The sequence below is a fragment of the Centruroides sculpturatus genome, unplaced genomic scaffold (assembly GCF_000671375.1).
Source record: "Centruroides sculpturatus isolate CEXI.00-Female unplaced genomic scaffold, Cexi_2.0 scaffold358, whole genome shotgun sequence".
NCBI lineage: Eukaryota > Metazoa > Arthropoda > Arachnida > Scorpiones > Buthidae > Centruroides > Centruroides sculpturatus.
This window is the reverse complement of record NW_019384588.1, coordinates 663,677-680,732: the sequence shown is the minus strand read 5'-3', so window position 1 is coordinate 680,732 and position 17,056 is coordinate 663,677. Positions and strand designations below refer to the sequence as shown.

Below are 17,056 nucleotides of genomic sequence, written 5' to 3'. Positions count from 1 at the left end.
TCTGCTATGTACATTTGAACCTTTCATTTGGACATTTCATTTTTTTAAATCAAATGAAATGTCCACACATGAAGTCTGCTATGTACATTTGAACCCAAAGACAAACGTTAAGTGATTCGAAAACACTGGTTAACTTGAAATATCACTGCTGAATGGAGTAAATTTTGTTGTTGTTTACTTTACATTCAGTTTGCACTGTGTCATTTATTTAAAAAAGGAACCAATGGTTGAATACCGATACTATTTATATGTATATTTATTTTTTTGTTAGAAGTAGTTAATGATTTTATTCAGATATTTTATTCCTTAATAAAAGACAGGAAATAGAATGCCACATTCAAAAAGAATACAAAATTCCGTTTTGTATTCTTTACTTGTTATATTCTGTACTGTCTGAAGAAAAAGTAATAGATCCAGAAGAATCAAAGGAAGCTAACTCATTAATTATTCAAATTTTTAAATACTTTTTATTAACGTGCACAATGACTGTATTGTGAATGGTCAAATACACCATAGTTGCCATCATAAATGTTTTTCAAAACCTTGTATGTAAATTCAAACAAATTTTAATTTTTGCATCAATAGGGAGGGCTTAAGCCCCTGTTGTTCCCTAGAATCTGCATCTGTAAAGTGTTGCTTTATTTTATTAATCAAATCAAATATAAAGAAATTATAAAAATTCCATCATAAAATTTTCTTTAAAAGGAAGCTCACCGCCTCCATCAAATAAAGAAATAAGATTATATGGAATGCGGTTTTGCCCATTTACTAAGAGAGTCCGTCTAGTCCTAACAGCCAAAGACATTCCGTAAGTTGTGTAAAGAAACAATTAAAATGTTTTTAATATCCAAAATGAAATCAATTTCTTTTAATAGTTATGACATGATTAACATTAACTTAAGAAGCAAGCCCGAATGGTTTTTAGAAAAAAATCTTTCCGGTAAAGTTCCTTTGTATGACGAAGGAGGAAAATTGCTAACCGATTCTGTTATAATATGCGACTATCTCGACGATGCATTTCCAGATAAAAAACTTTATCCCAGTGATCCATATCTAAAAGCAAAAGACAAACTGATGCTAGAAGTGTTTGGGAAGGTAAAAACTTAACATTGTAACATGAATGCTTATTAATAGGAAAATCTGCACTTTAAAAACAAATCTTTTTCAGATATTAGGAAAAATATCCAAAGTTCTTCATAATGAGCTAAAGGAAGAGGAATTTCCACAGTTCTGGTCAGATATAATGGAACCATTGACACAATATGAAAGTGAATTATCATCTAGAGGTTCATATTTTGGAGGTAAATATAATTTAAAAGATGAATATGTTATACATTGCAGTAGAAACATGTTTATATTTTTATTTTTAGGAAAGACACTGGGAATGCTGGACTATTTAATTTGGCCCTGGTTTGAGATCATTCCTGCACTCTATTTAATTCGTCCTCAATTAACAAAATTTCCTAGTGAGAGTTATCCTCTTCTTTCGAAATGGATAGAAGACATGACTTTGAATAAGTCTGTGAAAAGCGTGGCTGTGGATCCGCAGACTTATGCGGGATTCTTGGCAACATTGTTGAAAGGTTGTCCCAACTTTGATTATGGATTGTGATACGAAATTTGATATGAAGAAAGAGGCATATTTTAAATAAGGGGCAGTTATTTTATTTATATAAAATAAAATATTTATAGAATTTCTGGAATGGAACAAAGACAATAAATTCTTACTGTGATCATTAAATTTGAATAGAAAATTCATTGTATTTCAATGGATGGAATGAGAAAATCGTTTTTTTTTTTTTTTTTGTGTTTAAGTATCCGATAATCATTCAAATATTTTACTTAGCAATGGTACAAAACTTATTTGTAAGGATTTGTTGTCAATATTCTAATTTTTGATTGAAATTATGTTTACATTATATACAATAAATATTCATGTTTTTGAGCAACTTGTGTGTCAAACAATTACTAATTTATCAAATGAGATTGTACAGTGTGAATACATAAATAATTAAATATTACAAAATTTGCTGCTACAAAAGAGATACATTCAATAATGATAAATGCAGCAACTGAACTTATATACATATGTGATGATAATGATAAAAAAATATTTGTACATATAATAAAGGCCAATAGTGATTTTCAAATGATTTTTAGCCTAAGAAACGCTCATCTATTAGTGCTTTTTTTACTAAATTTCTTTTTCCAACACTTTGTCTTATAGATTTAATTATCTGGAATGAAAAGGTTTATTAAGAGAAATAAATTTAATATCTTAATAAAAACTGAAAAGCATACCTTTGCTATAATAAATGTTACGATTGCAGAATATACATAATCTTCGGCCACCATGTCGACAATTGTAAAGAGCATAACTTCAAAAATAACTATAGTAACTTCTTGGCCACGAAATAAAATATTATCAAATGAGTAACCATTATCTACAAAAGAAAGACTTTTTAAATTAGTTGTGTATAGTTTCTCACAATGTACATAAATTATTTTGCATATCCTAAATATCTTGATACTAATATTCATTTAAATCATTAAAATCAAACATTATCTATAAATTTCTTTTTTAGATTTTTACCAACAAAATCAAAGAATGATAAATAACAAATGCACTAAAATATAAATATCCTAATAACTTTATTAAAGCCCAAGTTATACTAAGCATTCATATTGCATCACATATTTAAATATTGGATCTATTTTTAAAATATTCAATTTATAAGAGCAACAGTGAAATTCATTATTATATTAATTTATTTCTTATAGAATATTTATCTTAAATAAATAAGTAATGCAATTAAATTGATATGTTATAACTCAAAATTCATAATATTTACCATTGTAAAAACATCCCCTGTCTGTATTTTCAATGAATTCTACATCTAAGAGACTTTCCAGAAATAATTTGTCCTTGATGACATAATCCAAATCTTTAAATGCCTAGATTAAAAAATTTTAAACATTTTAAATAGAAAACTTGTACTGTTATTTTTGAAATAAAAAAATTTCAAATAATTTTACATGTTCTATGAATCCAGAGAGGAATTTCTTCACCATATGATAAATATTAGCGACTTTATCGATATCGGCCCTGGAAAGTCGGCCGCCAGCTATAAATGACAAAGAATGTTAAAATATCTTTTTTAATAAATAATATAATTTTGATAAATTGTACTTGCCTCCTTGCATCCTATCGGCTGCTTGACTATACTGAAATTAAGATAAAATATATTAGTATTTAATTATTATTATTTTTAAGTGTTAATGTGATACATGACAGACCGAATTTAATGGAAGAAGCAAATGTTCATATTGTTCTCTAACAAGAGCAGGCAAAAACATTTGAAATGTTTGTTGTTCTGTATTTGGTAATAATCCGCGATGCCCACATAGATCTTCCTGCAATTGTGTCAATGAAAATTTCATTAAAAACCAAGTATCTTCTTTACTCATATTTAAATATAAATAATTATACATATATATTTATAATATAAAAACCAAATATTGCTCAAAATAGCAGTAAAAATCAAAATTAAAAAAATGTGATAGGTCTGAAATATAAAGAAAAAGCCATTATTTTAATTTTATAGACTAGAAGTATGAAAATTAATGTAATTTAAAATATTAATTTTTTTTCAGCATTAGTTTAAATTTAATGACCTTTCAAAGTTAACCCTGTGTTTTTTGGTTTGGAAGAACCCAGATTTTCTTGAATTTATGCATTAATTTGTATAAAAACATTTATTTACAGTATTGACCTGAAATAAACAACATTCAATCAATTACAAATAATAGCTAAATATCTGAACAAACTTTTCTGAATCCATCTCTTAACTGTCTTGCTGTGGTTTCCTTATATTCTAAACCACAGGTTCTCAAACTTATTTTGACCACTGCCCACTTTGAGATTAAAAAAAATCTAGTGCCACCATATTTTTTAACTTACCTTTTTACATTACCATCTGCTGCATATCTTAAAAACAGTTATTGCAAATATAATGTTTAAACATGCATTATTATATGGATAGGATAGATAGGGATGTGATAGATAGGGGATCTCAGAAATAGGAATATCCACTTTGATCTCAGAAATAGGAATATCCTATTTCTGAGATCAAAGAATGTTTCGATGAGAAGAAATAAAACTCATATTTAATCACTGAGCCTTCTACTGCCCCCTGAAAGCCTCCAGTGCCCACAAGGGGGCATTATTGACCACTTTGAGAAAGGATATCCATCAATGTATGAAGCCAAGACTAAACTCTGTCAACCATTCTCTGCACTTCAAATGTCTGTCATCAGAACTTTCTCCTTTCACTCTTTTTCACTTTAAGGAAACGCCCAATTTCTGCATAAACTCAATAATTACAGGTCAAAAACACTATCAAATCACAAATTTCCATATTCTTCTCTTAGCTTAAAATTCTTCAACATTTGGAAAAATGAACTCACCCTTAAAAGCTCTTGAATTCAGTCATAAAATCCTATTCTAGGATTTTTCATATAATTCAAGTAGTTTGTTTTTCAAATTAAACTTGTTTGATTCTACATATGATTACCACAGAATCTTAACAACATTGTTCACAAATAACAACAAAAAACTAATTTAGTGGATTATTAATTTTAAGTGTGGCCCATAAAATAAAATGGGCCAACCTTAAACCTTATCTGTAATTATATATAATATGTTATGTAATCCTTTAATTTCTAATTATGTTTTTGTTATTTTGAGAAAAAATAACAAAAACATTGTTCAATGTCAATCCAAAATAAACTTTGTAAGTTACAAACTGCAAGCACCTCTTATTAAATACTTAATAAATAATTTTTCAATATATCATACATATTTGAAAAATAGATATCTTACATTTTTAGATTAATTAATTAAACTATGTTATATTAAATAAGTACTTTTTGTAAAAAAATCAAATATGTTTTCTTTCAGAAATTTTCTAGTTTTGATGGAAGATCTATTTACAATTTATAAAGGTTAACAGTATTATAAGTAATACATATCTAAATGATGTAAACTTTTCAGCAAATTTATTAATGAATTCTTTATAGCAACTGCAACTCTATGAACAGATTTTAAAATTAATTATCATGTTGTTATGGTAAATTTAATGATAATTTTACAAATGCTGTATGCAATTATAAAACTATGTCATAATTCTATTTTAATCTTCAAACCCTTAATTGATTAAGTAGTGTAACAATTCACATTTTAAGGAGATGCTCAAAAGTATTATTTGTTAGACAATGAAGAATATATGTTTTGGTATTTCTGTTACTTATTAAATGTACATTTTTTTAAACATCTCTAATACAAAATTTCACACACTGTAAAAAGTGTCGCACATTACCAGGGCTGCTGCATACACTCCAGGTTGAGAACCCCATTGCTCCAGGGTACATTATTCTACAGAAAAACATTTTTATACTTTTCCCCCAAACTTTAAGGAATTGCTATTATTCTTTCTGTTTAACTTGGTTGGAAAGAGTGTACTCTGATAACTAATTTTTTTGTCTAGACATTATGAGAAAATTTTATAAACTGTGCTTTCTTTTCTATGGGGCTCAAGCCGGGAAAGCCAGCCCCCATTCCTAAAGATTGAAATTAATTCATTGATATTGTTCTGAAAAACAATTTGACAAATAGAAAATGATCTATTGATTATCAATACAATAGTAGCATTGTTTGATTTTGTTCATTTACTTCATTACATTGAAACTAATCCTTGCACATTATGTGATTTCTGGTAAAAATTCTGAACTTACATAAAGATTTTCTGTGATGCTAGCAGTTTTCATAACCAATACAAAAAGGTATTCTGATTATAAATAAAGAATTATTAGTATTATTTTTTGTTTTTTTCCTGAATGAATCTCTTTCTCATCATCTCTTTTGTAAATATGTCAAATTTTCAATATAATTCTAAATATTATGATTTTCTAAGAAGTAATTAAAAAATTAAAATTCTATCATCATTAATTAAGAAAACAAAAATTGGAAAAATAATAAGTAATTTTTTCAAACATGTTTTGTTTTTATGTTCTTCCAACTTTCAAAATTATAGTATTTGACAATTTCTGGATACATGAAAGGTACTATAATTTTTAGAATATACAGTTGTATCCAATATATATATATATATAGGATTCAGCAGTCCTTTTGAATAAAGTTGATTCTGTAGATTTTTAATTTTTTCAAATGAATTTATAAATTTTTAAAAAATTCTAACCACTAAGAAATATGAACTGTGTTATATAATGGATACTGTCTTGAAATTTAAACTGAAGCATTATTTATGAAGAATATCAGAAGATTAAAAATGAAAACAAAATTCAAAATATTATTTATTTACTTATACATTAAAATTACTCAGTTAATCAGAAATCCTAACATATTGATGGTTATAGTTATTTGACAAATTCTTATATAGTTTTTTTTGTTTTATATAATATATATTTCTATATTAGGATTCTTTAATTCTTGAAACAATTTTAAAAAGCTGATGTTATAAGAAGTTAAAACTTAAACAATAATTGTCATAATATAATTTTGAAGTGAGTACATACCTCTTCTCTTCTCAAAAGATCATGCATTTCTCTCATGTTAACATCTGCTCGACCATGGGCAGAATGGCCATGAATATAGTAACCAAACTGCCTTGCTGACATAACAAAGACACTGATCTATAAATCATAAGATTGTTGAAAATGGTCAGTTAATTAACAGAAACATAATTTAAATACTTACATTACTAACTGAGCAAAGGTCAACAAATTCTTGGAGTTTATCTTGAAAAAAACGTTCATATATCAATTTACGTAAGAAAATCTGAAAATTAATTTTTTATGTAATAAATATAATTAAATTTAAACCATAATTTATTTTATTTAAATATACCTGAACTGTTGCCAAAATGATATAAGTACACGATCCCACCGAGAATCTGCATATAAAACTGTATGGAACATTGATATGTACATTTTCTGATGAGAAATTGGTCAAAGGATCAGCATGTGCAAAGTTTTCAAAACCAATTCCCTACAGAATATAAAAAATTTAATATTTTAAAACAAATTTTATTATTTATTTACTTAAAAAGGTAATGTAATACCTTAAGAAAAAATAAAACAGCCATAAGATGAAAACCCAACTGGACTCTTCTTAGGCACTGTATTTCACACCATTCTTTGGCAACAAAATAAGTTCTCCAAATACTAACAGCTGGTGAGTCCAAATTTTTTTCACCGTTTATTTTATCTTTTTTTGTATTTAATGCAGCACTGACTTCTCCAGTACTTCTTTCATTTGATTTTGGAGATGTTAGTTTTGTTGTTAAACCATGCACTTGAGGTCTTTCCCAATCAATAAAAAATATATCAACTGTACACTGAACTGATAAAATATGGATGAGCTGCAAAAACTGATGGAACAACATAATTAAAATTTTATAAGTTATATCTAATAATAAAATCTTACACATTTATTATAGAGATATTATTTTGATCAGGGCTGTGGAGTCAGTAAAAAAACACTTAACTCCAACTCCTGATAATTTTAGTAGGCCAACTCCGACTCCAGCAAAATTAAATACCAAGTAATTTTATGGGGGAGCAGAGGTGCTCATAGAGGGTTATCCTACTTTGAACTCAAAAGGAGCCCTGGGCATTTATCCAAATATTTTTATAGTTTGTATTTTTAATATTTAACTTATATAGTTATTTGTATAAAAAAAAATTAATTTTTAACAAATATTTAATAAAAGGAAAAAGGAGGAGCGATAAAATTCTACATCTACATATCTTTATTCTACAGCTTTTGCACTTCAATTTCACCCTTCCTGAAAAGTTTGTCTAAGTAAAAAGTGTGTGATCTAGCTACTTCAGCCCATTGTTCCGAAAAGAAAAATATATATTCTGATAAATTAGTCTGGCTCATTCAAAAAAATAGAGTACTTTTTAGAGTGGAAATAATAAAGGAATGAATCAAAAATATTCAAATTCAATTGGGTCAAAATAATTTAACTAATAAACACAAATACTACAAAGAAACTATTGATACATATTTAATAAATTAAATTGTTGCATTTTTTATTTAAAATAAATGAATTATAAAAAATACAAAAACATTTTAAAAAATTATTAAATATAAAATAAATTTTCTTTCATTTAAATAAAAAAAACTAAATTAAATTTAAAATGCCAGAGTCAGAGTCAACACATTTTTCCCGACTCAGACTCCACAGTCCTGGTTTTGATACATATTAATTACAAACTATTTAAAACTTCGTAAGGTTGTTTAATTACATATTAATGATCTATTTACAGGGTTCATACTCAAATTTTTGTTTTAAATTCCATGACTTTCCCTGACCAACTCTATACAAATTCCCCAATCTTCAAATTCCTTACAGTATAGCATATTTACAAAATAAAACAGCATTTGACTTACTATGCACATATGCTATTACTTCTTGAACTTTATAATTAGTTGTTTTTTCAAATTAATAGCTATGTATTTTTTATAATTGCCAAATTATTAAAACTAAAATTAAAATGTTTTATTAAATTAAAGAGGTTTATTCTATTGTTAATCCACAATCATAAATCTATGTAGCTTTGAAAAAAAGAAAAAAGCAGTTTATTTATTTATTACTCATTAACAAATCCCATATAATCCATGTACAAAAGTATATATTCATTAAATTTAGCCCTTAATAAATTTCCTGGACTTTATAAAATATTAATAAACTGGAAAAAAATCAGAAATTGTTTTGTTATGCAATCAAAATTATTAAAATGAAAAATAATATATAATTTTAATTTAAATAGCATTATTTAACATTTTTTTGTACTTTAAATCTTTTAGAAAATTTTGTGTATGCTTGGGAGAAATTTTCAGTCCTGAAAACATTCTGCACCCCTTTTTATAAGTTGCATTGCACCATATTACTTGCTGCTTACAGACAACTACACTTAGTCAAGTATATTGTCAGAAAAAAAAACAAAGAATTTAAGGAGGAAAATTCCCTAACTTTTCCTGATTTTTCAGGTGTGGAGAAACCCCATATTTATGATAATAAATGCAAGAATTTTTGGTGTGTTAATTCAATTATTTTAGTCATGCATAAATTATCAAATAATTTAATTATTTTAAAAATATTACCTTCATAATAAATGCAAAAATAAGATAAATTTTTATTTTTCTTTCTTGTTCTACTGTTGGTAAAAACAAATGAAATACATCTTGTTTCTGAAAATACATAATTTCATAAAATAATTATTTAAAACTATATAAAAAAATTACTTTATTTACACAATAATTTATACTTTACTTTAAATAGTATCATCCAATTAAGTGAACAGGCAATCATTACTATGAAGAATATAGTTGAAAGATTTCCACAAGCAAAAATAAGTAATTTGCCCAAAGCCTAAAATAAACATTTTTGAAATTTGTAAATTTTTATATTATTATTGACAAATGCATTAATACAATCTTAACTTACAGCTAAGTCAATTACTTCTCTTCCTGATCTTCTAGACCATCCCCATGTTTGAATGGCTGACCATAAAATACTGAATCCACTCAAGACACCAATAGCTATCTAATTTTAAATACTTTAAAATATTTTTTACATAAAAAAGATAATATCAAAAAATTTGTTACAAGGCTTACAGATATATCTTCGAATATCTTTGTTTGATCCATTGAATAATTAACAGCAAAAATAGTCTGAAATTAAAATATTAATTTTAAAATAACATATTTATTATTTAAAAAACATATATACATACATATGTTTGCATATTAATAGCAATTTTATTTAATACTAACAGGAACTGGTTCATTTTTGTAATAATCATCTGATGTTAATTCTGCATATTCGATCGTCAGCAGGGGTGGAAGAATAGTTCCAACCTTTCCATCCTTTTGTGATTTGATACTTTAAAGAAAATTTTGATTGATTAATTAAATTAAATAATTAATAAATAAAAATAAATGATACATCCAGATTCTTATTGGGCTACATATGGCTAATTAATTAATACAATATGAAGCAATTTGGACTAGAAATACTTGGTTAAGCCACCATCTCAAATTAATTTAATTCTAATTTATTAAATTTAACACAATTTTAATTGTCAAATTTAACATGAGATGGCATATGGCCTACCTTTAGTCTATATTGTATGATATTGTATTAATTAATTAGCCACATTGTAACCTGATATAAGAATCTGGCTGTATCATTTGATTAATAACATTTATTGGATTTGATTTTATTTGTAATTATAATAAATAAGATTAACAATAATCTTAACATACTCTAATGTTATATGAGAAGCATATCTGAAAACTTTTGCAATTTTTTTCTTCTTTTGAGTTGTGACTTGTGCACTTTCCATTCCAGATAATGGATCTTGTAAAAAAAACCGTCTTACCAGTTGCCATTTAGAAACATCTGGATCTAAAAGATGAAATTAATTAAATATATACTGAATAAATGTCAAGTAAAAACAAAATAAACATAAATTACCTTTATTTACAGGATTGTCTTCATTTCTGTAGTTTAAAATACGTACTGGTACAGGATATATTAAATTATGTTCTAATGATTCATTTGCAGCTAAAACTATGATATGTTAAGTACACCATAACAGAATATGTATAAAATAGATTTTTGTATTTCAACAAATAAAATAACTAAACTTAAAACTGGTCACACAACTGATTTAAATTTATTATTTTGAATCCTTCAGCAAGTATTTTGTTGTAAACATACTATCATTGAAAATAAATCAGTGTAAAGTTTTCTGAATATCCATGTAACATTCTATCTATTAAATTCATCAATTTATGTCATTCAACTACATGTATAAAGTATATTAAAAATCTTGATATCATAGAAATTACTGGTAATTACAATTACCATAATTTTAAAAGCAAAAACACACCAATCACGCATACTCTAGCATACAAATTTTAATGTAAATGCAAGTGTTTTCAGCCATACTTAAGGGTCTTACTCAGGTAAGAGAACCTTTCTATAAATCAAATAAATTACAAAACTTTCAAAAATGGAACATTCAATATGTGCTCTGATGCAAGTTAAAATTTTTTAAAATTTTAACCTGCATTTGTGTTTATATTAAAATTTGTGTGTTGGATATATATGATTGGTGTATTTTTGCTTTTGATCAACAGTTCCAGCTTTTGTATGACTAACTTCTGGGTATTGAAATGAAGTATGTTATCTGCAGATTTTAACTTGTAATTTTACAAACTCATTTAACAGCCTTTCCTTTGTCTAAACTTACCAAGAGCAACTTTAAAAAAATGTGAAAAAGTCTTTGTGTACTGCACCTATCATTAAACTTTTTCTCAACACAACCAAAGCCATATATACCTAGTAAACATTGCCTTTAGTTCTTTCCCTTTCATTATCTGTAAACCAATTTATACTTTAATTGATATTATTAGACAATCCAATTTGAACTTGTATCTTAGGCTGATAAATTTTTGATAATTTGCCCCGCTATATAAAAACTCTCAACTATTTGAATTCAACTGTTAATTTTATTATATGTTAGTTCTTTGTAGCAAATAATAACTAGGCAATTGATTTGTAGTTCATGTGCAATTTTTTTAAACTTTCATATGTAGTACAGCAATCATTCCTGCCAGGTCACTCTTAAAAAGAATGAAGTCTATTATAGATATTATTGACATAAAAAATCTTTTTTATGTAATTCTTCTAGCGATTATTAGCATTTATTATTATTGTGTTGGTGGAGTGTATCTTACACAGCAAATACACTGATGCCTAGTGCTATGCCAGACAGCAACATAACTAGGGGAGCAAAGGTGGACACTAAAACGAACCTGTAGAATTAAAAACCATTAAACTCACTGGATGGTGCATTGATAATTCGTGTAAAGAATAAGTGCTGTTTAAATGAATGAAATTGTATTGTAAGAAACAGGAAATCATTCAAGAAATTTTACTGGAAGAATTTTAAAATAGCAATTTAAAAGTCTGTTCCGAAAATTTTGAAAGGAATATATGGAAAATGTAACTACTGAGGCCTTAAATGTTAAAATGTAGTGGCATACAGGATTATGTTATATTAAAGGTGTTTTACTTTGAAATTGTGTGATTATCTTCCCTCAATACAAGTCCTATTTCACAAGAACATCCAAAGTGGACAAAGGCATGATATATAAGTAATTAAGGACAAGAAGCATGTATCAAAAAAACCATAAATTTTTTTTGTAATTGATGTTGAATCAGGGCCACCAGATATGATGTTTGCCTCGGACACCAAAATTGTTTGGCATGGCTCTGATGCCAAACCAAAGTCAAGGAAAAACTACAGAAAATAGTTTTATGTGCTGTTTGTATATGTATTGTAAATTAACACAATAACTTAATTAACTGAAATGTTAAAATATTTTATTCTCAACAATGTAAATAAAAAACAAATTCAGCATAAATGAAATATATGCAGGTTAATTTAAGATCATTTAATAAAGCCATTAAGATTTTAAATAATAATTATTTGTACTAAGCATGTAGATTAGTTCATATCAGAAAAATCATCATTAATGAGTTTAATTACTTTCTTAGTCAAAATGATTTAACATTTTAGCATAATACAATCAAAATTAACTAAAATTTATATGAAATGAATTATCATATTAAATTTGATATTTCTTTTATAATATATTTGCAACTTTTTTGAATTTGTTAATTCAAAATTGAAATAATAGATTTATTGGCATGTGTATATCTCAGAAAATATAATAAAATGTGTCTGTTTTACTTTGCAATGAAGTGATGATTCAAGACATCAGACTATCAGAAAGAAAGAACTGGGAAAAGAATATGATAGAACAATTGCAAGGAATATAACAGAAAATGAACGGGCTAAATAATGCACTATATAAATCATGAAATAGTGTAAACAACATTTGCCAAGTTAATGTCTTGAATTGAGAAAGTGTCAAATGAATGTTTGATGTAATATTTAATAACTTATATTTTAATAAGTTATTAAATAAAAAGACTTAAATAAAGGATATTGGCAAACTGAAGATCAGGTTTAATATAAAAAACAAAAGCAAATGATTATGTAAGCTGTGCATCATGCCAACAGAAGAGAGTTGTAAATCCAAAACACATTAGCAAACAAATGTATAAAAGATATAGTACTGAATAAAGTGGATGTGTCAAGAGTCTGATGTTTTAAATCATCACTTGACTGTGAAATAAAACAGACACTAAAAATAAAGACACAGTTTCAACAAAAGGAAAGATAATAAAATGTATTTGAATGTAAATATACAATAATTTTGGATGTAAAAAGTAGTTTAAAATAGTATTAATTAATGCTTATTAAATGCAAATTCTATTACATTGCAAATTAATTAAAATTGGAAAAAAGAATAGGATAGTACATATTAAAGGATACGTAATTCATAAAAAAATAAATTAGCATTGTTCCAAAGATCTTGTGTTCTCATTTTACACTAAAATATATAAAAATTAAATTCAAAAAATTAAATTTCAAATAACTAAACAAGGTAACTGTAAATATAGTATTTGAGCAAATTCTACTTAAAAACTAAAATTATTGATTATTTTAACTTACACTGATATGAAAAGCTGTCCCAAAAGTTAACATTGGTTCTTGTGTACTTCCAGGAATTCCACAAAACTAGAGAGACAAATAATTATAAAATTCTGTATAATTTTAAAAAAATCAAACTATTACATTGATATAAGAATAAAAAAATATGACTTTAATTATTCTTGCTTTTATTAATCATTATTAACTATAAAATCTAATTTTAAATTTCTAAATTATTGTAATCAGCATGTAAATAATCTGCTAACTATATTTGATTATTCATCAACTTATTCTAATAGTTAATAACTTTTTAAACTAATTTAAATTGATTAATTGAATTTAGAATGAAGTAATAACAAAATAATTTTGAATAAGGCTTGAATTTCTAATTCTCACAAATCAAATGAAAATATTATTGATTATGTTATCTGAATATTTTCATCAGATCCTTGCTGCCATCTCATATTAAATTTAATAATTATAAATAATAATTTTTAATTTAGAATTATTCATTAAAATTAATACGAGATGGCAGCATAACTGCCTACCTCTAGTCAAATTATTTAATTTCTAATATTTAATTATAGCTTTACATTGCCTAAGAATTTGGCATATCATTTGGCGTGTTTATTATATAATGGGCTATGGTTGTTGATGTTTATATGTGTGAACACAAGTTTGAAAAAAATGTGCGATCACAAGCGACACTAAGATGCTAGTGGAACGAGTGCTAAACACAGACTGATGGAGCATGCGCACAATCTGGGACTTCCCCTCTCCTTGTCACTTGTTATGCAAAACATCACTCATTAAGCAAGTCATTTTTTTTTTTACAATTTGTTTTGATCATTATGCAAGGTTTCACTCTATGATTTGTAAGTGTAATTATAAATTCAAATGTAAAATTAGGAATTACAATTAAAAAACTGTCAGGTGTAGCAATGCACAGTTTGATGAGTTTAAAATATTTACTTCCAGTGTGGATTGATAATTGAATTGTCCATTTTTCATTAGTTAAGTATGATCATTTGATTTTTGCTTCAGAAGAAATCATTTTATATGATACAAAAGTTACATAGAAAGCAGACTTTGCAGTGAAAACATGCAGTTAAATCAGATAATATTGAATAATTTGAGTAAAGATAGAAATTCTTTTAANTTATATAGTTTTTTTTGTTTTATATAATATATATTTCTATATTAGGATTCTTTAATTCTTGAAACAATTTTAAAAAGCTGATGTTATAAGAAGTTAAAACTTAAACAATAATTGTCATAATATAATTTTGAAGTGAGTACATACCTCTTCTCTTCTCAAAAGATCATGCATTTCTCTCATGTTAACATCTGCTCGACCATGGGCAGAATGGCCATGAATATAGTAACCAAACTGCCTTGCTGACATAACAAAGACACTGATCTATAAATCATAAGATTGTTGAAAATGGTCAGTTAATTAACAGAAACATAATTTAAATACTTACATTACTAACTGAGCAAAGGTCAACAAATTCTTGGAGTTTATCTTGAAAAAAACGTTCATATATCAATTTACGTAAGAAAATCTGAAAATTAATTTTTTATGTAATAAATATAATTAAATTTAAACCATAATTTATTTTATTTAAATATACCTGAACTGTTGCCAAAATGATATAAGTACACGATCCCACCGAGAATCTGCATATAAAACTGTATGGAACATTGATATGTACATTTTCTGATGAGAAATTGGTCAAAGGATCAGCATGTGCAAAGTTTTCAAAACCAATTCCCTACAGAATATAAAAAATTTAATATTTTAAAACAAATTTTATTATTTATTTACTTAAAAAGGTAATGTAATACCTTAAGAAAAAATAAAACAGCCATAAGATGAAAACCCAACTGGACTCTTCTTAGGCACTGTATTTCACACCATTCTTTGGCAACAAAATAAGTTCTCCAAATACTAACAGCTGGTGAGTCCAAATTTTTTTCACCGTTTATTTTATCTTTTTTTGTATTTAATGCAGCACTGACTTCTCCAGTACTTCTTTCATTTGATTTTGGAGATGTTAGTTTTGTTGTTAAACCATGCACTTGAGGTCTTTCCCAATCAATAAAAAATATATCAACTGTACACTGAACTGATAAAATATGGATGAGCTGCAAAAACTGATGGAACAACATAATTAAAATTTTATAAGTTATATCTAATAATAAAATCTTACACATTTATTATAGAGATATTATTTTGATCAGGGCTGTGGAGTCAGTAAAAAAACACTTAACTCCAACTCCTGATAATTTTAGTAGGCCAACTCCGACTCCAGCAAAATTAAATACCAAGTAATTATGGGGGGGCAGAGGCACTCGTAGGAAGTACCCTACTCTGAACTCTGAAAGGAGCCTGGGCATTTACCCAAATACTTTTATTGTTAGTATTTTTAATATTTAACTTACATTAATATTTATTTGTATAAAAACATTAATTTTTAAAAATACAAATATTTAATAAAAGGAAAAAGGGGGAGCGATAAAATTCTACATCTACATATCTTTATTCTACAGCTTTTGCACTTCAATTTCACCCTTCCTGAAAAGTTTGTCTAAGTAAAAAGTGTGTGATCTAGCTACTTCAGCCCATTGTTCCGAAAAGAAAAATATATATTCTGATAAATTAGTCTGGCTCATTCAAAAAAATAGAGTACTTTTTAGAGTGGAAATAATAAAGGAATGAATCAAAAATATTCAAATTCAATTGGGTCAAAATAATTTAACTANTCTTATATCACTTCTCTTAAAACTTTACCAGAAACATACTTTAATAGTGTTACAGTCTTAAAAAACAAAAATTATACAAGTTCTTATGGGATTTTGTGAGAAGCCGGGGTCAATAGGGATTTTCTATTGACATTTAATCAGCGACAATTCAGTAAGAACCGCTCACTTTGTCACTGGATGGCTATAAGTTAGAATTTGTCCCAGGATCGCAAGTTAGAATGTGAGTATAACTATCCTAACTGGTGTCAGGTCCTGACACCAGTTAGGATAGTTATACTCACATCCTAACTTGCAATATTAAAATTCATTTGTTCAAAAAGATGGCTCAATTTCTTGTGAGTGGGGAGATTGTAGATCAGTTGATAGGCATCCAATTTTGATTGAACTGACATCGATACCATTTTAATAAATGAACAACAAAATTTAATAAGAATAACTAAAATAAAATACAAGAGGTTATGATAACTAAAAGATAAACGACTCCTAAATTCTCTAATCTTCGTGACAGAGAGAGAGTTTACATAAAGTTTGACATAATACCTCTGAATATAATTGTTAATCTTGCTTTCTTTGATGATTTGTACAAGAGGCAGAGGTCGGGAAGTTGAAGGAGACTAGGCACAAACAAAAC

At 26.5% G+C, this 17,056-nt stretch overlaps 3 protein-coding genes across 4 annotated transcripts; 1 reads left to right on the top strand and 2 right to left on the bottom strand.

Annotated features, from left to right (window-relative positions):
* Positions 1-115: 115 nt before the first annotated feature.
* On the top strand, positions 116-1,949 carry LOC111624694 (pyrimidodiazepine synthase-like). Its single transcript, XM_023367603.1, has 4 exons — positions 116-808; positions 876-1,095; positions 1,169-1,301; positions 1,371-1,949. The coding sequence occupies exons 1-4, from the start codon at positions 750-752 to the stop codon at positions 1,610-1,612; spliced, it is 654 nt and encodes a 217-aa protein (XP_023223371.1). The 5' UTR covers positions 116-749; the 3' UTR covers positions 1,613-1,949.
* On the bottom strand, positions 1,790-13,818 carry LOC111624692 (meckelin-like). The gene is made up of 19 exons (XM_023367600.1): positions 13,681-13,818; positions 13,501-13,558; positions 10,566-10,661; positions 10,355-10,496; positions 9,863-9,971; positions 9,704-9,760; positions 9,534-9,632; positions 9,360-9,458; positions 9,191-9,277; positions 7,140-7,448; positions 6,926-7,066; positions 6,776-6,856; positions 6,595-6,711; positions 3,298-3,414; positions 3,195-3,225; positions 3,037-3,125; positions 2,853-2,955; positions 2,302-2,444; positions 1,790-2,237 (listed from the first exon to the last, which is right to left on the bottom strand). The coding sequence occupies exons 1-19, from the start codon at positions 13,711-13,713 to the stop codon at positions 2,157-2,159; spliced, it is 1,992 nt and encodes a 663-aa protein (XP_023223368.1). The 5' UTR covers positions 13,714-13,818; the 3' UTR covers positions 1,790-2,156.
* A 1,076-nt stretch (positions 13,819-14,894) lies between these two features.
* Positions 14,895-15,965, bottom strand: LOC111624693 (meckelin-like). 2 transcript variants are annotated; one of them, XM_023367601.1, is made up of 4 exons: positions 15,508-15,965; positions 15,294-15,434; positions 15,144-15,224; positions 14,895-15,079 (listed from the first exon to the last, which is right to left on the bottom strand). In XM_023367601.1, the coding sequence occupies exons 1-4, from the start codon at positions 15,874-15,876 to the stop codon at positions 14,933-14,935; spliced, it is 738 nt and encodes a 245-aa protein (XP_023223369.1). In that variant the 5' UTR covers positions 15,877-15,965; the 3' UTR covers positions 14,895-14,932. The 2 variants fall into 2 exon arrangements, with proteins under 2 accessions (XP_023223369.1, XP_023223370.1); XM_023367602.1 differs by having other exon boundaries at positions 14,983-15,079; positions 15,144-15,184.
* Positions 15,966-17,056: the final 1,091 nt, after the last annotated feature.